Below are 21,722 nucleotides of genomic sequence, written 5' to 3' on the forward strand. Positions count from 1 at the left end.
CATTGTAGCAACTCAAAATGATTCTCAGTAGTTTGTGTGGCCCCCACGTGCTTGTACGCATGCCTGACAACGTGGGGGCATGCTCCTAATGAGACTACGGATGGTGTCCTGGGGGATGTTAATGAGGTTTTAAGTAGAGCTACAATATGCAAAAACAAGAAGGGGAAGTGAGACAAAAAACATTTTGAAAACGTAATTTATTGAAAACAACAATTAAACTGAAATAGATTTAGAACATCAACTGATCAAAAGTTTACAATCATCGCTCAAAAAATAACCAAAAACTCTCCAAACCAGAACAAAAAATGTTCTCAGTAGGACTCAGTAATGAGCAGCTCCACCGTTCTTGTTCATCACTTCAAAAATGGCTTTGGGCATGCTTGATGCGAGTGTTTCCAGGAGGCTAGTGGGAACATTGCTCCAAGTGGTGAAGATGGCTTCACCAAGGGCATCAACTGTCTGGAACTGATGGCCATTTTTATAAACTTCCCTTGCCATCCATCCCAAATGTTCTCTATGGGATTGAAATGAGGGGAACATGCAGGATGGTCCAAAAGAGTGATGTTCTTCTCCCTGAAGAAGTCCTTGGTCAAGTGAGCATTGTGAACTGCAGCGTTGTCCTGTTGAAGAACCCAGCTGTTACCACACAGACGAGGTCCCTCAGTCATGAGGGATGCCCGCTGCAACATCTGCACGTAAGCGGTCGCCGTTTGACGACCCCGCACCACCTGAAGCTCCGGTGTTCCACTGAATGAAAAAGCACCCCAGACCATGATGGACCCCCCCCTCCACTGTGCCGAGTAGAAAACATCTCAGGTGGGATCTCCTTGTCATGCTAGTAACGTTGGAAGCCATCTGGACCGCCAAGGTTACATTTTTTCTCATCAGAGAATAAAACTTTTTTCCACCTTTCAATGTCCCATGTTTGATGCTCCCTGGCAAAGTCTAAACGGGCACTTTTGTGGCGTTGAAGGAGACGAGGTCTTTAAATTTGTTTTTTCAACCCTTTTCCTGCAGATGTTGTCTGATGGTTATTGCGCTGCAGTCGGCACCAGTAAGGGCCTTAATGTGGGTGGAAGACCACCCTGTGTCTTGATTGACAGCCAATCGGATCGTCCGGCTCAGTGCAGGTGTGATTTTTTGGGTCGACCACTTGACTTTTTTGTTCCATAATGCTCGGGATCTTTCAAAAAATGCAGAATGACTGATTTACTGCTCCCAACCTCAGCAGCCATGGCACGCTGTGAGCTTCTTAGCTTGACCATCAGGAGGGCATGACAGTGGGAATGCCTGACAGAAAATGAACATTTTGAGCAGATTTTGGCTTTTATAGCCTGTGGTCTTAAACTTTTTATCAGGTGATAAACAACCTATATCACTTTTTTTTGTTTGTTTAAATTACAAGTTCCAAATACTTTTTGTCTCACTCCCCCTTCTTGTTTTGCATATTGTAACTCTACTAAAAACCTCATTAACATCCAAATGGGCTAAAAAACAAATTCTAGCAATTTTTCAACTGGTCTTAAGATTTTGATCAGGAATGTATATTGTTAAGTAAGTAAAAAGATCAAATAGTTGAAAGAATGTGAAAATGTTCTTAGATTGATGGATTTTTTTTTTTTTTTAACAGTAACACCCAAAACTGCCGCCTCCTCACTGACTGCCACTTGCATATTTATCAGGGCTTCAAATCTTTGCATACATTGGGATATTACATCATTACTCACGTTCAACTGGTGTTTTTTACATACTATAAATAGACACAATTCAATTATTCAACCCCCAGTGGAGACGGTTTCTTTTCCAAATGCACAAGTTTACAATAGATGGACGATTTAAAAAAATAAATAGTCATTATAGATGTGTTGTACATATAATATTGTGTATTGTTCAGTCCAACAATTTCATAGAACAATTTAATTACAACTGTATCCATTTTAAAAAATACATATGTATATTTTACTGATATTTTATAATTTTATTATTTTAATGATATTTTATAATTATATTTTTATGGCCGTATGACCACTCCTGATCAAGATTTTAAGCCCAAAAAACAGCAAGAATGCTATATTTTGCACTGCTGGATCTTAAGGAGGTTCTAAGTTGAGCTTGAAAATGCAAAAAAAGAAATGGCAGTGAGATTTTTTTTTTTAAAGTTCAGATTAAGCAATTTATTGCAAACAAGCATTAAATGTTGCTCCAGGTGGTGAAGATGGCTTCACGGAGGGCATCTTCTGTCTGGAACTGATGTCCATTTTTGTACACTTCCCTTGCCATCCATCCTCAAATGTTCTCTATTGGATTTAGATGCGGGGAACATGCAGGATGGTCCAAAAGAGTGAGCGTATTCAAGTCCTTTTGTGAAGTGCAGTGTTGTCCTGTTGAAAAAGACTGTTATTACCACACAGATGAGGGCCTTCAGTCATGAGGGATGCCCCCTGTGACATCTCCATGTACCTGGCTGCCGTTTGCCGCCCCTGCACAACCTGAAGCTTCATTGTTCCACTGAAGGATCATGTTGGACCTCCCTCCACTCTGTCAGGTGGAAAACATCTCAGGTGGGATCTCGTTGTCATGCCAGTAACATTGGAAGCCATCAGGACCGTCAAGGCAGAAGAAAACTTTCTTCCACCTTTTAATGTCCCATGTATGATGCCCGCCTGCAAATTCCAAACTGACAATTTTGTGTCGTTGAAGGAGACTTTTCTTCTCTGGCAGATGGTGTCTGATGGTTATTAGACTGCACTCAGCACCAGTAACAACCTTAATTTGGGCCGAGGATGGTCCCGTGTCTTGACGGACAGCCAATGGGATCCTCTGGCTCAGGGTCGGTGACACTTTTTTGGGTCTACCATTTGACTTTTTTGAGCCTGAGGATGTTTGAAGAAGTTTCAAATGACTGTCTTACTGCGTCCAACCTCAGCAGCAATAGCGCGCTAAGAGAAGCCTTGCTCATGCAGCTCCACAATGCTACCTTCGAACAGAAAAAGCTTTTTTGCCTTTGCCATCAAGAGATCATGACAGTGTGAATACCTGGCACTAAATCACATTCAAAACACATTTTTGCCAAGATTTTGCCTTTTAAAAGCTGTGCTGTTGCTTTTTGTCTCGCTCCCATTATCACTCCCCTCTACTTAGAACTCGCTTAAGGTCCAACAGTGCAAAATGTACTTTCTTGCGTTTTTCAACTGCCCTTAAAATTCTTATGAGGAGTGTATTCTTGTATTTACCAGCCATAGCATTAGTATAATCTAATGAGGTCCATCCAATATTAGAACTGTACCAAAAATTCTGCCTTTACAAAGAAAATAATTAGCATTTTTACAATTTATTGATTGACCGATGTTTATTTTTGTGGTTGCTGATATAATGTACAATAAATATTTTACAGTCCATCCATCCATCCATCGTCTACTGGTTAATAGAGGTTGGATCGCGGGGCAGCAGCCTAAGCAGGGAAGCCCAGACTTCCCTCTCCCTGGCTACTTCTTCCAGATCCTACCGGCAGATCCCGAGGCATTCCCAGGCGAGTTGAGAGACATAGTCTCTCCAACGTGTCCTGGGTCTTCCCCTGAGGCCTCCTACATGACCTGAACACCTCCCTATGGAGGCGTCCGGGAGGCATCCTGACCAAGATTCAAGAGATTCAAGTGACCAGATGCCCAAGCCACCTCACCTGGCTCCTCTCAACGCGGAGGAGCAGCGCTTCTACTCCGAGTTTCTCCCGGATGACAGTGCTTCTCACCTTATCTCAAAGGGAGAGCCCAGCCACCCTACGGAGAAAACTCATTTTGGCCGCTTATACCCGTGATCCTGTCGTTTCGGTCACTACCCAAAGCGTTGCAACGTACATCGACCAGTAAATTAAGAGCTTTCAGCTTCCTCTTCACCACAACGTACCGATGCAGAGTTCGCATCACTGCAGACGCCGCACGAATTCGGCTGTCAGTCTCGCGTTCCATCCTTCCCTCACTCGTAAACAAGACCTCAAGGTATCTAAACTCCTCCACTTGGGGCAGGAGGTCATCCCCAACCCGGAGATGGCACTCCAGCCTTTTCCGCACGGGAACCATGAATCAGACTTGGAGGTGCTGATTCTCATCCCAGCTGTTTCACACTCGGCTGTGAAGCGATGCAGTGAGAGTTGATATATTTGCAACTAATTGTATGCATATTTACACGCTATCCGTATGTATTGATTGTAGTATTAACCCCTTAAATTTCACTGATACCATATACAGTAGATATTATTTAAGAAGGTAGGTAGGTAGGTAAGTTAATCCATGATTACTTTCCTGTCAGGTTTTGTCACTATGTTGACTTTGTCTTGAATTCTGAAGCGTGATTCAGCACATAAATCTGTTAATAGTGGAAGCTCTCTGTAACGGCATTAGTGGGCATGTAAACCAAAGAGTCTACAGTTAAAACAGGAGTGCCGATGGGGACCCACTTCCGTATTATGCCCTGTGCGGGTTTGGCCGCCATGATGGTGAGCAAAATCCAGAAACTATGCATTGAAAACATGTCCTCGGCACACTGCTCAGCTATTAATTGCTCTCATAAACGGTGCAAGAGCAGTGGCCGTGGCCACCCCTGGTCACTCTCCGGCCACCCCACTGGCCATCTAGACAATATCAACTTATTGCCACCCCTATGTGAGTGATGGTCTCACCTTGGCCACCCCAATGAAAAATGTCTGGCTCCGCCGCTGTGTGGACACACTCAGTGCAATAATGTGCCTGTAGCTTTAATGTCTAAATGCTGTATTTTTTCGAAGCTCTTAAATTAAAGCTTAAAGTCCACACTTCAGTCACATGCTGAATTACTTGTTTGATTATCCAAATACTTCTGGACGTTACTGTAGCGAAATTATAGAATATATATATATATATATATATATATATATGGCATGTGGTCCTTTGAAGTTGGTGTGCATGGTTCTGCAGTGTGTTGAACACTTTCTAAACAGTTACATAAAGTGATGCATGCATCCATGCAAGGCCACTGATTGGACGTGCGGATTTGCAACACAAGGGGGAGCCCTCTCCATGTGACACCGGCTACTTGCTAGCTTGGCCGCACCGCCTACAAAAAAACACAACCTATCCCCCAAAGTACGTTTTAAACGAGTAATTTCATCCTTTTGACGACGCTGTACCTTAGTAGCAGTACCACTTAGCTGACGTGTTTTTATATAACAAGCAATTTCATACTGTTGATATAAAAAGGTTGTGATCACGTGTCTTTCCGTCACGCCTCCTGCGCTGCGTGTGTGTGTGTGTGCTGACTGTCGGCTCGCTGAAACGTGAAGCGCCTCAGCCAAATTATGCAACAGCTATAACCCCTGCTAACCTCCCATTGGTCGCTCAACTCACCGTCAAGGGGCGTGGAAAGCGCAAATCGACACCCAATTGGCCACCTCTTTTCAGAAGGCGTGTCCTTGGGTTTCATTCATAAAATCCAGCCAGGCACCGTCCCACCAACATGTGAAGCTCCTTGTGTTTACATTGCTTCAACACACGTCTCCGCTGCACACATAGGAGAAAAAAAGAGCTGCACAAAATATTTTTATTACAATAAGACGATACAGAAATATGATGAAAAGCATAACAATAATATTTTGGATGTCTTATCGCGTTGTGGCTGTGTTTTGCTGATGGTGGTTATGAAAGTGGTGCTCACACGCCCATCAAAGTCACGCAGTGCTTCAAATCAGTCTGTTATCTAACGGGTGCTTTCCAAATATTCAAACCCTTGTCGCTTAAATCAATATTTGCAGCTTCCCTGGGAATTCTTCACATTTTCGATAAAGTGTTTTTTTTTTTATGAAAGCAAACAGACGAGATGGAGAAATAAATCATTCTGAGTTGTTTGTGTTCTTCATTTGTACTTACATGTTAAAACTGTGGGTAAGAAATCAGCCAATTGGGAGCTTTTTGTTCTTGCACACAGGGTGAAGACAAACAGGAAGTGTGGTGCAGTGCAGGGAGGACGTGGTGTTTTTTGCTATTGTTCCCCTGTCCTGTCACGGTTCGCAGGTGCAACGTGATACGGTACTGTGGAACCAGAGCGCTCAGACACTTTAGTCTGTCTTCACGTCTCCTGTCCTTTCTAATTGGACCGATCAGGTTCCTGCATGCTTTCACTGTACCTGAATGCCTCCCGGCTGGCTTTGGCAAAATGTAAACTACTGTGGAACCTACAAAGTCAACACAGCACAATAGATTACATTCCAAGACCGCCCGCAAACAGCAAACAAATTGTAACTGATACACTGATACACAAAAATTCTATTTTTGACACAACCCTCCCCCTTCTCTCTTCAACTGCCATTGTTCACACACGACACAATCCACGTTGAAGCTTTAATTATGTCTCACACAGTTATGAAATGCATTTAAAGTATAACATGTATAGATAGTCATCACTAATTAACTCATTCAATCCCAGACATTTTTCAAAAGACAACCCCTTCAGTAGCGGCCATTTTAGAGCATTTTGATCTTTCAAGGCACACAGAATATTGGGTTGTATGGTTATATAAACATGGAACCTACCAACAGAAAGATTAGCCTCTCGTCTTTCATCAGAAAAAAAGTTTGTTTCTATCTTTTTCCGTTCTTTAGTAATCAGCAGTAGAACAAAGGTAAGTTTCAGGAAAAAATCTGAAAAAGATACATTTCAACCATAACTTTCAGTTTGACACAAATATTTTTTGCTTTTGTGACAGCTCGAATATCTAAACAGCACCAAAAATGGTTGTTTTAGATTAAAATAACAATTTATTTACAAATATAACACCATGAACTATTTACAATTTTCACATTTGGAACTAAACTGTGCGTGTGCATGCGTTAAAATTTCCCTACAACCTTCTGCATGCTACACTCCTTCATGCTCTTCCACTTCCTCCTTGCTGTCGAGTGTGTTTTTACATGCAAATCATCCAACCGAGCTCTGATCCAATGCACTTCTGCCCCCTTGTGGCCGTTTGTATGGCTTAAAACTGCTCTAAACATGACATCTATTAGTATGCGGTTGCATCATCACCTCTTTTTGCCTCTCGCGCAAAAAAACATAAAAGACGTATTTACGTCTTTTGGATCGGTCGTTCAGGTTTATAAATATGTATTTGGTATTGAATGAGTTAATGATAATGTAAGATGATCGATGGAATGGGAGTCACAGTGTAGCCTTTAGCCTGGTTGCACAGCTGGAGGCTAGCAGGCTAGAGAAGGTGCGTCTACATAATCCACGCTGCTTGTAACAACTTATGATTTAAGGCTATTTTTACCTGAAGTGGTTCGCTGCAGTTCCAAAGCTTTAGAAATGGCTTTGTAACCGTTTCCACCCTGATAGATCTCCATTAATCTCAGTGATGTTTTAACAGTGGGGGCAATCTTTTGGGGATTTTTTTTCTCCCTTAATAATAAAAATGTCCATTTAAAAACTGCATTTTGTGTTCAGTTGTGTTGTCACTGCCTAATATTTACATTTGTTTGATGATCTGAAACATTTAAGTGTGAAAAACATGCAAAAAAAAAAAAGAAATCAGAGGGGGCAAGCACTTTTTAACACCACTGTATATTGCATTTGGAATTGTTTTCTGCATGTCAAACTGCAAAACTGTAACAACGTGTATTTTTGGCTTTCTGGATGTACATTATTTCTTATGGGAAAAACAGGTTCCGCTGGTGTCTGTTTCGGTAAGAGTCAGACCTCCTGGAAGAAATGAATGACGCTAACCAAGGTTCCACTGTATGTGTGTCAGTCGCGTCATCATTGCCGTAAGCGTGATCATAAGCTAGGGTAACTATTAGTGCTGCGATGTGGTGTTTAATTATATTAATGTCATATTCTTCGAGAAAATGGTGGTTGATCTCCAACCTGTTTTGGCTGAAGATTTTTAGAGGTTCCACGGTGCTGGGTGTTGACATCCTGGAGTGAACTATAGAGGCTTGTTGACATTAAGGAGCCAATGTTAAGTAATGATACGTGATGTAGAAAAGCTACAACCACAGGCTTTGGCTTAACAGGCCAAGCCCATGCAAGCACAAGCGACAATATCGATGGAGGACAAACACCCACGCATGCACAAACCAGGTGGGGGATGGGATGCTGAGGGGGAAGGGAGCTAGAGAGATGGAAATGCTGGGGGGTGGTCTTCAGAATCCATGAACTCTACGCAGGTTCATTGGGTTCATGTGCTGTGGAGGAATGCCATAGGGGGATGGGAAGCTTTTTTTCTCGTGACCTGCTCTGTGTAACATACACAAACAAGGTTTACTATTACCAAAGGTTGACCGGGATTGCGTGTTGATAATTGAACAGGTTGTTTACTCACCTGGTTGTCATCTGTGCATGACCGTACTCACGATAGATAAAGACAAGTATTGCCAATCACACAAGGACATGTATGTGTGCTTTAAGGAGAAGGGTCAGTGGGTTCATGTGTATGTTGTGTGTGCGTGTGTATATATGTAGTCAGTAGGGGGATGGGCAACCCTGTTTCACTGCTCCACATTCTCAAGCCCTGCCTTCTTGAAAAAGCTACACGTTAAGCCCCGCAATGGCAGATGTACAATTAGAGTCCATCCTGCGAGGAGAGGAAGTGTCAGTATATACGACAAGTGCGTGACAGGTTGCAAAGTGACCGTGTGTGGTCTGACATGTATGTTGCAAGCAGGGTAGGAAGGGGGTCGTTGAGTTCACACCATTGTAACCTGGTGGACTGCAACATGACCATGAATCATGACTTGAAGCGAGCCTTCACATCATACTGCAATCAATGTCACTTACTCTTATCGACGTTATTGGTGAACATGACTGACCGTGAAATTACACCATGATTTACGTACACGCGCATTGTTTGTGTGAGATGTTTCATGGCTAGGAAGTAAATAATTATGCCAGGCTTAGCGTGAAGTCTAATTGGAAGTCATATAGTGCGTTGACCATACCCTTCATTAAATACATTGATTTTGAATGGAAATTAGGTTCATTTATACAGTAGGCCTTCTACTCAGGAACCGTTACATACAAAATGGTGAAACCTTGTAAAAACAGGCACCCTGACTGTGTTTCCTATGCTATTATGTTTGTGACAAATACAGTGGCTCCGCAAAAATTTCAGCCATATTGGAGGTGAAGCACCTTTTAAGCATCTCAGTAAGATTAAGGTCAGGACTTGGACTAGACCACTCCAAAGTCTTCAGCCATTCAGAGGTGGACTTGCTGGTGTGTTTTGGATCATTGTCCTGCTGCAAAACCCAAGTTGCTTTCAGCTTGAGGTCACCAACAGATGGCCGGACATTCTCCTTCAGCACAATTCATGCTTCCATTCATCACAGCAAGTCTTCCAGGTCCTGAAGACCATCACACTACCACCACCATATTTTACTGTTGCTATGATGTTCTTTTTCTGAAATGTGGTGTTACTTTTACGCCAGATGTAATGGGACACACACCTTCCAAAAAGTTCAACTTTTGTCTCATCAGACCACAGAGTATTTTCCCAAAGGTCTTGGGGATCATCAAGATGTTTTCCGGCAAAAGTGAGACGAGCCTTAATGTTCTTTTTGTTCAGCAGTGGTTTTGGTCCTGGAACTCTGCCATGCAGGCCGTTTTTGCCCAGAGTCTTTCTTATGGTGGAGTCATGAACACTGACCTTAACTGAGGCAAGTGAGGCCTGCAGTTCTTTGGATGCTGTTGAGGGGTCTTGTGACCTGTCGGGTAAGTCGTTGCTGCGCTCTTGGGGTCATTTTGGTTGGCCGCCACTCCTGGGAAGGTTTACCACTGTTCCATGTTTTGGCCATTTGTGGATAATGGCTCTCACTGTGGTTGGCTGGAGTCCCAAAGCTTTAGAAATGGCTTTACTTTTTCCACCTTTTAGATCTCAATTAATGTCAGTTATATAATGTTTTAACGGGTGGGGCCAATCACTTTTCCACACAGGGCCATGTAGCTTTGGATTTTTTTTCTCCCTTAATAATAAAAACTTTCATTTAAAAAGTGCATTTTGTGTTGAGTTGTGTTGTCATTGACTAATATTTACATTTGTTTGATGATCTGAAACATTTAAGTGTGACAAACGTGCAAAAACATAAGAAATCAGGAAGGGGGCAAACACTATATATTTTCTCTCTCGCTTTCTCTCTCTGAAAATAGGCAATTTTTTCCAGGGAAAACTCAGCCTAAGTCGGTAATAATTTATAAATCCGTGGTAATACAAGTAAAATGTACAGCAGGGGTTTGGAGGAGCACGTTGAGGGGGAGCGAGCGTGTATAAAAAATAGACGCTTTTATGGTTGTTTTTTCAAAAAAATATAACCCCCGCGGAAGGCGGGGATCTACTGTACAGCAACACACAGAGGCGACGTTACTAAAACCCCGACTTTAAATTTCTCTCACATCTCAATGCTACACCACAAAAACACCCACTGTAACTTTAGGGTGTTTAGCCGAACAAGTGTGGAATTTCGTACGCATCTTTAGGGGACTGACAAGCACCTGTCTGTGAAATTTGAGCAAAACTGGTTGAAAAACATGGCTGCAATTAAGTTAATGTATCTGTATTTATATTTTATTTTTCATTTTTGTCAATTTTTTCTTTCAGTTTTCATTCAGTCTGTTATTTTTATACTTGAATAAAAGTCGTGCATGCAATTTCTATGGGAGTGTATGGAAAATGATCGACAGGGGCGCCAAGTAAAAATTTGGGTCAGGGTCAGATTTGTGAAAAATGACCTTAAAATGACCAAATCAACAGACAACAGGGCTCTTTGCAAGTATATTTTAGAAGCTTTTTGTGAAATCCGAGTGAGTAAAATACAAGCGGAACCCGCTTAAATCGACATCCGTCAAATAGGCTTAGTCACATCGACATAACAGAAAATGGCCAGAAACATAAGGAGAATGACCGATAACAAAGGGTTTTTCAGCCTACGACATCATTTTTCTCCATTTGTCCATATGGGTGCATTTTGTGAGTTGCAGAAAGGGGGACGAAAGAAGAAAGGACCTTTGGTCCTCTGCAAAAGCTCTGAAGGTCAGTGGCAGTTCCTTTCCTGTTGCCCCCTCCCACCGTTCTTCCTTTGTTTTTCCTCTTTTTGACATAAGACTAGGTTTACATGCAGTCAAATAACCCGATCATAATAGGTATATTAGCAATAACCCGGTTGCGTGCGGCCATGTAAACACCAATAGCCCTTTTGAAAAAAGTGAATAGGCTCATATTCCGGTTTTAAAACTGAATATTACTCCTTTTCTAACCCGAAAATTGGTTCATGTATACGCCTATCGGGATATCCCGATCATCTGACATTATCATTAATTGGTGGTGAGTACCAAACCATTTTTTTTTTAACTTTAAAATGCATTCACTCTTCATACTGAAGAGATAAGGAGAGAGTTCTGGAGCTGAAAACTGCACAAAAATATTTTCAAAAAACACATGTTCATAGGGAATAATGACGGTTTTACATGCAGAAAACAATGTGAAATAATTATAAACGACGAATTAAATTGATAAATGAACACTGAACATCACTTTTATCTTTAGAGTGAGAAGGGGAGGGGATGCCGTCTTTCTGCTTTTCCCCAAGTTCTTTCTTGAATTCTCACCTTCTTTCTGAAATTGCTGGCACTCGCAAATTTCCTTAGCCCCATGGCGGGATATTTCGCAGTCACAGACAGCACAGCCAGCGAGTCAGCTACGTGTAGGAGCTTTGTTACGCGACTAGTTTCTTATGCGTAATATTGTACAATAATCAAGACAGTGTAGGTAAACCGAGGCAAAATTTGGCCAAAAATACGCGTCGGAAACCTAATCATACAAAAATCGGGGCATTGTACTAGTGCGAACAATAAGCAAAGACAGCAAAATGCGCACCAGGTATGGCTTTTTTACTTTGTTTTATTTCTTCTTGGTCCGGACAAGTGTACCTAACCACAAGTGTGAACGCAGCTTTACAAGGAATACAACAGAAGGAGGGTTATGATGCTAATTTTCAGATAATGGTGATCCATAAAGCAGAGTCTTCGAACAGCTGTCCAGCAGCTAAGGAATGTGATATCGTTATCCATCCATCTTCTATGCCACTTGTCCTATGATATCCTTATTTCACCAGAAAACATGATTTGTCTTCAAATATTTTCTTAAGTATGGGTTTTGAAAAAGAGGGGTTGCATGAATGGGGCAAAAAAACAACAACAAAATATTCCTTCCTGTTGATGGTGCTTGCTAGTTATTTTCATTCTATTCAGTCATGTTGCATAAGGCTTTCTTATTGCATTTCAGTGTGTGATGTTGATCTTCGGTGAGGTGTCTTTAGACGAGGGGGGTTGCTTGCACACACACACACACACACACACACACACACACGCACGCACGCACACAGCATCCACTCACCCTGCATGCGTGTGTTTACACCCTCCTTCTCTCCCTCTCTCTCTTCTGTAGTAAGCAGCAAGCAGCCCACAAGCCTGCACAGCACACTGGCAACACATGAGTAGGCGGGGCTTGAAACGCTATCGCTGCCGTCCAACCAGCGCCTAGTAAGCCAATCACTGGCTGCACGTCTCTACCAATGGGCGCGCGCCGCCCGCCCACTGTCGACCAACAAGCTGCGGGGATGACGTGGGCACGTGGATCCCGGCACATGTTGACGCTCGTATAGTGGCGAGAGAGAAAGAGCGTAGCAAAGACACACGGCGACCCACGGCCACGGCGAATGGGTGCATCTACTCCATGGAGTAAGTGTGTGTCGAAGCTTACAAGGCGGGGTCCTCACTGAGTTGGAGATAGAAGCCTACTTTCGTGGCAGGTGCTGATTTTGATCACAAATAGTGGGTGAGTCACGTTGTTTTTATGGGAGCTTCTAGAAGTTGGCAAGCTAGCTACATCCAGTTTATGCTAACATTTTTGTGTTAGCTTGACTGTGTATTTATATATTCTCTCGCTTGTACTTTTTCTAATGTTTCTTTTACGTCACGGTGGCGGTAGATTATGGTACAAGAACATTTTGGGGTATCATAGTGACGTACGCTGTTGACTGCCTCCATCACCTGCCCGTACATACGTGACAAATTGTCGAGTAAGCTTTAATGATGCATTAACGGGCATAAGGTAGGGGTGTCCAAAGTGTGGCCCCCGGGCCATTTTTGGCTCCTGGTATATCCTAAAAATACAATTAAATCATTATTAATGAGATGTACGACTGTACATTTTTGTCACCTACAACACAAAACACAACACAAAAATGTATCAAAGTGCAAACCCTGCATCCTTCAGTTTTGCTATGTGATGGAAAAGTTTGAAAACCCCCACCATTAGGGAAGTCCATCCACTATACCGCTTGTCCTGATTAGGGTCATGGGGGAGCTGACTTTATGGAAAGAGAGGTGGGGTCTGGTCACCAGCTCATCACAAGGCATCAAAAGACAAACAAGCATTCAAACCTATGGCTGATTTGGAACTCCCGATTAGTCATGCATGTTTTGGGACGCCGTGTTTTGCATGCAAACTCCAGCCCAGATCTCAAGAGAGTGTGAGTCTGACGTGATAACCGTGACTAACTGCCTATTCTTCCTGCTTGCGCTATGACTTTCTTATAAGCTTAATCAGTGGTAGTGAGTACAAGTGAGTATTCCTGTGACCTCCCCCAGGGCGCAGGGCTTACTGAGAGGAGGGGAGGGGAGAAAGTACTAGAATTTAAAATGTGAAGGGGGAGGACAGGAAGGCTCTGAGGATGAGCTGAAGGGGGATGAGAGGCATACAGAGAGGAAAGAGAGCGGTGTGAGGGGAGGGAGGTTGTCGGCAGGCGGCGGTAGTGGTGTTGGGTGGGGGGGTTGGATGGAGCGCCAGGCAGCCAGCAACAGAGAGGGCGGGGCTCTAGCAGGGCACTGGAGGCAGTGAAAGAGACGGCCTATTCTGATTCCACTACACTACTACTCTACGCACGAGCTCCCATCCCCCTCGTTTTTACACTCTTCATTCTCCTCAATGGGAGCCAGACATGCGCTAACCATTGTGCGCCGACTGGCTACCACGTTAAAGTGGGACACCGTTTTGTGCAAATGAACACTGAGCTTTTGTGGTTTTTATCATTTGTGTCTGCAACTTCCTTCCCCAAACAGAGATGCAGTCCCAGGGCAGCACTTCCTCCCAACCCTCCTTTGACTCCCTCAGCTCCAGCGACAGCCTCCTGTTGAGCGACTCCGAGGACGCTGACGTCTTCCTGACGGACAGCTCCACCTCAGCCATCCTCGACGGAGTGGGCGGCTCGTCCGCCCACGCCGGCCGGGCATCAGAGAGCCCCGGGTCCCAGTGGGCGTGCGACGGCTTCACCGACAAAGACGAAGAGGAGGAGGCGGCGTTTGGGATGGGGAGCAAGGCGGCCCGCGATGCTCGTCCTGCGGGTCAGGTTCCCAAATCGCAGGGCGATCTCCTGTTTGCTCAGAAGGTGAGGTAACAGTCAAAAAACACAGAAAAAAAAAGAAAAAAAAAAAAAAAGAAGGTGAGGTAACAGAGAACTTCCTTCCAAGGCAGACCTTGTCGTAATCCATCTTCCTCTCACTTCCTCACAGTGTGCTGAGTTGCAGGGTTTTGTCAGACCTCTGATGGAGCTGCTGAATGGACTAAAGAAGGGCCGATTTGACCGTGGTAAGTGGCCTTACATCATTGCTTTGTGGCGCCCCCTATGGCTTGTGGTGAAAATGCTTTGCATTATGCTTATGATTGACAGGTCTGAGTAGTTTCCAGCAGAGCGTCGCCATGGATCGGATCCAGAGGATCGTGGGTGTTTTACAGAGACCAAACTGCGGGTAAGACGTGCCCCCCAATCCCCAACCTGCTTCTTGACTTCTCTAGTTAGGTTTGGAAGCACTTGTTAAATGACAGTACCTCACAAAGGATGCCTCACGGAATTCATCCTGTGTGTCTTCTCACAGGGAGAAGTATCTCAACACTCTCCTCCAGGTGGAGATGATGCTGAAGCTTTGGTTTCCTCACATCGCAAGTCAGCCGGTGTCGTCCGCCTCCAGCGTGGCCTCATCCCCCGCCCGCTCCCTCCAAGACGTACCCGGCACCATGCCGCCGCACAAGCACAGGGATCAGTTGCATATTCCCGTCAAGGTGAGCACGCGCTCGGCTGTAGAAGTCAGTACGCTTTTTTAAATATATTCGACAGTACAGGTAAAATGTTAAAAAAAAAAAAAAGGATTTTTCCGTCAAGCAGTGAGATTTCGCACTTTGTTAGGCGGTCCTTGAATGCATCAAAGTTGCTGTGAGAAATGTATCTACAGTGGAACCTTGGTCAGCTTCATTCATTCGTTACAGAAGGTCCGACTCTAACCGAAACGGACGTTAACCGAATCAGTTTTTCCCCATAAGAAATAAGGGAAGTCCAATGAATCCCTTCCAGAAAGCCAAAAATATGAACACAAAACAAGTTTTTATGGTTTTATAATCATAGTTTGACATGCAGAAAATGCTTATAAGTACATATAAATGATGAATGAAAGAGATAAATGAACAATTAAAGTTACTTTGACCTTCACTGAGGACGTGATTCTTGATGGGACTGCAAACAGGAAGGTGGTGGTGGTTGAGCTTGCTGCCACATGGTGTCTTTGGGAACATAAATGTTCATTTTTCCCTTTCATTCCTCATTTATATGCATTTAGAATTGTATTGTGCTCCCTTAGAGATGAGGTGAGAAGCACTGTCATCCGGGAGAAGCTCGGAGTAGAAGCGCTGCTCCTCCGCGTTGAGAGGAGCCAGATGAGGTGGCTTGGGCATCTGGTCAGGATGCCCCCCTTGGACGCCTCCCCGGAGAGGTGTTCAGGGCACGTCCGACCGGTAGGAGGCCTCGGGGAAGACCCAGGACACGTTGAAGAGACTATGTCTCTCAACTTGCCTGGGAGTGGCTGGGGAGAGGGAAGTCTGGGCCTCCCTGCTTAGAGTGCTGCCCCCGCGACCCGACCTTGGATAAGCGGAAGATGATGGATGGATAGAATTGTATTGTGAATGTCAAACTATAATTGTAAAACTATAAAAACGTGTTTTGTTTTAACATTTTTGAGTCAACTGCTGCTGACATAGACGGGTGACGAAACTTCCTGTTCTGGTTGCGATTTTGTTTAGCTAGCTAACCAGATGCTAACAAGAAGAGATGTTTTGTGGATTTAAAAAAAAAAAAACATGAACTCCTTCAGTACCAAAGATGTATTTATACATGTTTATAATCCCGAACGCCCGATCCCAACAACGTATTTATACGTCTTACGTATTTTTGAACGAGAGGCAAGAAGAGATGATGACGCCACTCTCCATGAAGGCATTTCACTTCAGAGCACTTTTAAGCCATAAAAACGGCCACAAGGTGGCAGAAGCGCATTTGATAAGAGCTCGGCATGGATCATGTGAGTGGAAGAATCACACATGACAGGAAGGAGGAAGTGAGAGGAGTGTAGCGTGCACAAGCATGCACACACGTGCACACGTGTACACACACATACACACAGTTCAGTTCCAAATGTGAACATTTTAAATAGTTGATAGTGTTTGTAAATGAATTATTTTGATGTGTAGCAGCCCCTTTTTTGTGTTGTTTATGTTCGTATCCTGTAGTTGTTTTGCTTGAAATGTATCTTTTCACAAAAAGCTGCTTTTGTCCCTTTTCTAGTCAGGAACTGATAATTTCCTGGAACTTACCTATGTTCTACTGCTGATGACTAAAAACGGGAAATGGGAAAAAGGATTTTTTTTCCTGATGTAGGCGTGGAGTGTAATGTTTCTGTTGGTAGGTTCCATGTTTATATAACCATACAACACAATATTCTGTGGGCCTTGAAAGATCGGTCAAAATAGTCTAAAATGGCTGCCACTGAAGGGGTTGTCTTTTGAAAAATGGCTGGCATTGGAAGAGTTAAGAACACAGTTGGACTCATGCAGTGTATGTAACCTGCACGCAAACCGAGGCAAAACTGTCACGTCAATTTTCCACGTTTACTGAAAAACGAAATCAGGGTGGACGCTAACCGAGGTTCCACTGTATAACTTCTACACGGTGACTCGTACTCCATCGCTTAAATGTGCTTAATAAGCGTGTGAGGTGTATTGGGGAGAGAGAAGGGCACGGTTCCGGAGCTGAGTCTAATCCAGTGATTTACAACAGTTGCTTTTATTGCAAATGTTGATCTGAAAAACCGGAGGAAAACGTCAAAGTCAAGCTAGCGGTGGGGTTTGAAGGGGCTTGGCTTGGTTTTTGTTTGATTATACAGTGGTTACTTGGCCTAAAACACAGTCTGACCCCTGAACAGATGACTTCACTTTAGCTGTACTTGCAACAAAAGGGCTCTAAAAAGTGCAATGCAAACCCCATCCAATGTGCACCAAACTGACCTGAATCATGCTGCTTTTGTTAGTACTTGACTAGTAGCTATTCACATTGCAGAAACGCAGACTCAGCTGGACAGGGACAGACTCTCCAACGCCGTCTCCAGGGCTCCCAAAGTGTCCTCGCCTCAGTCCAGAAGAGAAAAAGACAAAGGAGCAAGGTGATGATGATGATGAAGAGGGGGAAGAAGAAGAAGGCAGCCGCCCTCCGCCTTCGTCACTGGCTTCACCCGACATGAGCGGCGACACTAAGGGAAGCGGTGACGGCGAGTTCAAAGCGGGTCAAGGGTCCGAGCCCAGCCTCACGTGGATGCACGTCGCTCCCATCCTGTCCCCGCGCAAGACCTGTCCGTCACGTGAGGGGACACCGGCGATGGCGGCGGCCAGCAGCGAAGACCAGCTGGTCCCGGCCGGCGGCAGGGGCAGCCCGGCCACGCAGGACAGCTCCGTCTCCTCCACCACGCCCTCCAAGCACACCAAGAATCTCAAGAAAGCCACCCGGTGCCAAAGCCAGCCTGCCGCCGAGCAACAAAGCGAGACGAAGAGCTGCCAAGCGCAAAGCCAGTCCAGCCACACCGACGTGAAGCCTTTGACCCGGGCGTGTCGCCCCACCCCCTTGGAGACCTGAGAACCCGCAGCCTCACTTTGCTGCACCTCCGGGCTTCGTGCGGCGAGAGTTAAGACAGGACAGAAGAAGAGAATAATCACAATTCTTTAAAAATAAAATTCAAAAAATCAAGCAAATGATGAACGGATCGAGACAACCAACAAACTCTTGTAGCGCGTTTGTCACATGTAAGCAATCACGGACCACTTCCTGTCAAGAGAGGAAGTAACTGACTGACCATGATGATGATGATGATGAGGACGGAGCCGCTGTTGCTTGCCGTTAGATGGGGGGGTGAAAAAAGCGATCGAGTGTACAGTACAGGACGTGTGGTGCGTTTAGAGGCATTGCAGACGGTGGGAGGAGAAACAAACGATGTCATCAACTCACGAATGTAAGCTGAGAAGAGCTCGGCTGGCGGGGGAGCAACGCCGCAGTTAATTTATTCGTATGTTGATCTGACACTGCATTTATTTATTCTTTGTATTTATTTATTGGGCAGCTGAATATCGCCGCACACACACACGGTGAGGCCATCAACCTTTGTTTTTTATATACGGTATATTATTATTATTATTATTATTATTAGTGACATTGTTGACAGGTGTGTGTTTTTTTATCATTTTGAGGGCAAACAATGTAAAGGAAATGTTTTGATTGAACTGTTGGACTACTGTGCCTTTTACCAAATAGGATGTGTTTTGTTGTTGGATTTGTCTTTTTTTTCAAAGGAATAATTGGTGCTTTCAGAGCATTTTTGCTGCATTTTGATTGTTTGCTTGCATTGGACACATTCAGTAATCACTCAGTAGTCATTCGTACCTTTCATCGAGCATCACATGAGATCATTCTATCTGCCAATCACGTATTCTCACGCAACATCAACACACACAGGCTTTTCCGCTAGCCTTTTCTTTTTCTCCTCTCGGTTCCGACCCGAATCCAGGGAACCGTGCGGAGCTGCACTCGAGGCTGGTGCACTGAAAAAAACAAAAACAAACTTGAAACCACAACTCGGAATGGAAACATTCGTGAGGAAATGTTGCACCGCCATCCTCTCACTGCTGCTATTCTGCATTTGTAACGCCGGCCTAAATGATAGGAGGTTCATTTTGACGTTGAAAAATGTAGGAGGGGCGATTGAAAATAATGACGACTTAATGCAAAAGTGTTCTAAATATTTCTACTGAACTATTTTTCAATTTGTATGAGTGGGTCATACGTGTATTTACATGGAGGGAGGAGGTAGCAGGAAAAGCACCACAGAGCCATGCGACCACTTATTATAGTTGTTTTTTTTTTTTCATTTTTAACAATTTTATTTCATTAATTTTTGTTTTGTTTTCCATTTGTTTTTGATTTTTGTTTTATTATGTAATGTATTTTTCTTGTCCTTTGAAACTATAGCATTCATTAAAAAAGTGACATGTTTTATTTTTAGCTTTATTCAATTTTTCTCTTTGTTTTATGGACATTTCTTTGATTGTGTTGGACTGAGGTGGTTGGATGCACCAGATGCTGACTCTCCAGAGCGTGTGTGCGTGTGAGGGTGGGAGTGTGGTGGGGTCCACTTCCACTCCGCCCCTCTTTTTTCTACGGCCATGGTGTGACCAATTGCACATATTTTTTTGGTTTTCCACGTACGTTTTCTACTTCATTGACCGTGGTTGGAAGGATTTGGGAGTTTGTGGTAGCCTGCCTTCTTCTACTTCCACTGTTAAACTGTACCCCCCCCCACCCATCACCACCACACTTGTCTTTGCCCTTGCTTGACCCCCCTCCCGTCCTTCAATCTTAGTATCTTTGTTTTCTTCCACTAAACTCTTCACTTGTTAACTCTTCTGGCTACTTTTTTCAATAATCGTACAACAAAAGGATTTTTAAAAAAACAATAAATGACACATTTTTTAAAATCTGAATTGTTTCATTGGATTTTTGTTTATTGCTTTCTTAAAATATGTTTTGTATTTTTGTACGGATTGTAGAAAAGCAGCTCTTACTAAACAGATGTGTGGCTCCACGGGGGTGCAGATTTAGAGGATGTACATTTTGAAGTGTGCGTGTGTGTAGGTGGGGGGGGGGGACAGGGTGCGAGCCTTCAGCCTCGCTAATCTGACTGGCACAAGAAGGGGTGGTGCAGTGTTTGATCCTCCTACCAGCTGCTGAAACAGAGGACAAACACGACTCCATTCTAACGTGTGTGTTCCATACGGCCGAGTATCAGGGCCACGTTGGGGAACATAACACAAAAAATCTGAGATTTCGAGAAAAAAGTTGTAAATTTATGAGAAAAAAAAGACGTAATATTACCTTTGCCTAAGGCCAAAGGTCACATTAAATCCACCCCCTTTCATAGCTGTCTCAGGCAATGCCTGTTACGATGGAAGATTAAAATAATCTGAGATTTTGAGAATAAAGTCGTACATTTACGAGAATAAAGTTGTAAATTTGAAAAAAAGTTGTAATTTACGACTATGAGACTTTATGTATGACTTGTACATTTATGAGAAAAAAGTTGTAAATTTACGAGAAATAAACACACACAAAAGTTTTGACTTTATGACTTGATAAAATAAGTCGTAAATTTATGACAAAAATGTAATACATTTACAAGAAAAAAGTGATTCTTTTTCTAAAAAAAAAAAGTCATAATATTACCTTTGCCCAAAGCCAAAGGTCACATAAGTCCACCCTTTTCATAGCTGTCTCAGGCAATGATTGTTACGGAGTATTAAAATAATAAGAAGAAGATTTCAAGAAGAAAGCCAAAAATTTACGAGAATGAAGTCTTTACGTGGAGAAAAGTCATCATTTTATGAGAATAAAGTTGTAAATTTATAAGAAAAAAAAGTTGTAAATTCACAAGAAAAAAAACAACGTAAATTTAGGATAAAAAATGTTGTAAGAGTACGCATAAGTCCCCCTTTTTCATAGCTGTCTCAGGCAACGCCTGTTAAGAGTATTAAAATAATCTGAGATTTTGAGAATTCTCGTAAATTTATGAGAAAAAAATGGTAACTTTATGTTACAGGCACTGACTGAGACAGCTACGAAAAGGGGGGACTTACGTGACCTTTGGCCTTGAGCATGTGGAGGGGGCGGGGTAAGGAAGGCCTAGCTCCTAGGGTAAAGAAGGGCTAGCTAGCCATGCTAATCTGTTTTGCTGCCAGGTTGTAAATAAAAGCTTGCCTGAAGCAAGAGGAAAGTTTCCTTCCTTCCTGAAGAGCTATGCTCTATTTTCCCTCTCACACGTACGACACCATCACTCCTCATATTAACACTTTATTCTCCTAATATTACCACTTTTTCTCGTAAATTTCTGACTTTATTCTTGTAAATTTACGACTTTATTCTTGAAATCTCTGACTAACTTGACTTGCAAAGCGATGGGGTCGAGGCGGGGCGCTTATTAGGATGGCAGGGACAGTCAAAGATGGCCACCGTGGCATGGCAATGTGATGTCAAAGGCATGTGACCGTTCCGCCGTCCAAACTTGTTTCTGCGTCGCTATGCTGTCAAATATTCCGCCTTGCGGAAGCCAGGAGTGTGAAGTGTACAATACACACCCACGACGTCTGCCCTGATGTGTGAAAGCAGTAGCCTCTTTTTTACACGGGATCCCACAGAAGAACTGCAGAATGGGACTACCCACCATTCACCTGGGCCTTTTATACAGAACCCAACAAAGCAGGTAACTATGGACGGTCATAAGCC

The 21,722-nt window shown here is 43.5% G+C and overlaps 1 protein-coding gene across 2 annotated transcripts; it reads left to right on the top strand.

Moving 5' to 3' along the window:
* Positions 1 to 12,616: 12,616 nt before the first annotated feature.
* ciarta (circadian associated repressor of transcription a) lies at positions 12,617 to 21,431 on the top strand. Of its 2 annotated transcripts, none has more exons than XM_054781246.1 (6): positions 12,617 to 12,756; positions 14,140 to 14,465; positions 14,590 to 14,665; positions 14,748 to 14,826; positions 14,953 to 15,136; positions 17,460 to 21,431. In XM_054781246.1, exons 1-6 carry the CDS (start codon positions 12,735 to 12,737, stop codon positions 18,027 to 18,029), a joined length of 1,257 nt encoding a protein of 418 aa, XP_054637221.1. In that variant the 5' UTR covers positions 12,617 to 12,734; the 3' UTR covers positions 18,030 to 21,431. The 2 variants fall into 2 exon arrangements, with proteins under 2 accessions (XP_054637221.1, XP_054637222.1); XM_054781247.1 differs by having other exon boundaries at positions 12,647 to 12,853; positions 17,460 to 21,429.
* The last annotated feature ends 291 nt before the right edge of the window (positions 21,432 to 21,722 follow it).

This window comes from Dunckerocampus dactyliophorus, chromosome 7 (assembly GCF_027744805.1).
Source record: "Dunckerocampus dactyliophorus isolate RoL2022-P2 chromosome 7, RoL_Ddac_1.1, whole genome shotgun sequence".
NCBI lineage: Eukaryota > Metazoa > Chordata > Actinopteri > Syngnathiformes > Syngnathidae > Dunckerocampus > Dunckerocampus dactyliophorus.

Excerpts from the sequence above, each read along its gene's own strand:
- ciarta (XM_054781246.1), top strand. The coding sequence starts at position 12,735 with ATGGGTGCATCTACTCCATGGA. Across the intron at positions 14,466-14,589 it reads ATCTCCTGTTTGCTCAGAAG|TGTGCTGAGTTGCAGGGTTT; the intron begins GTGAGGTAACAG and ends ACTTCCTCACAG. Across the intron at positions 15,137-17,459 it reads AGTTGCATATTCCCGTCAAG|AAACGCAGACTCAGCTGGAC; the intron begins GTGAGCACGCGC and ends TTCACATTGCAG.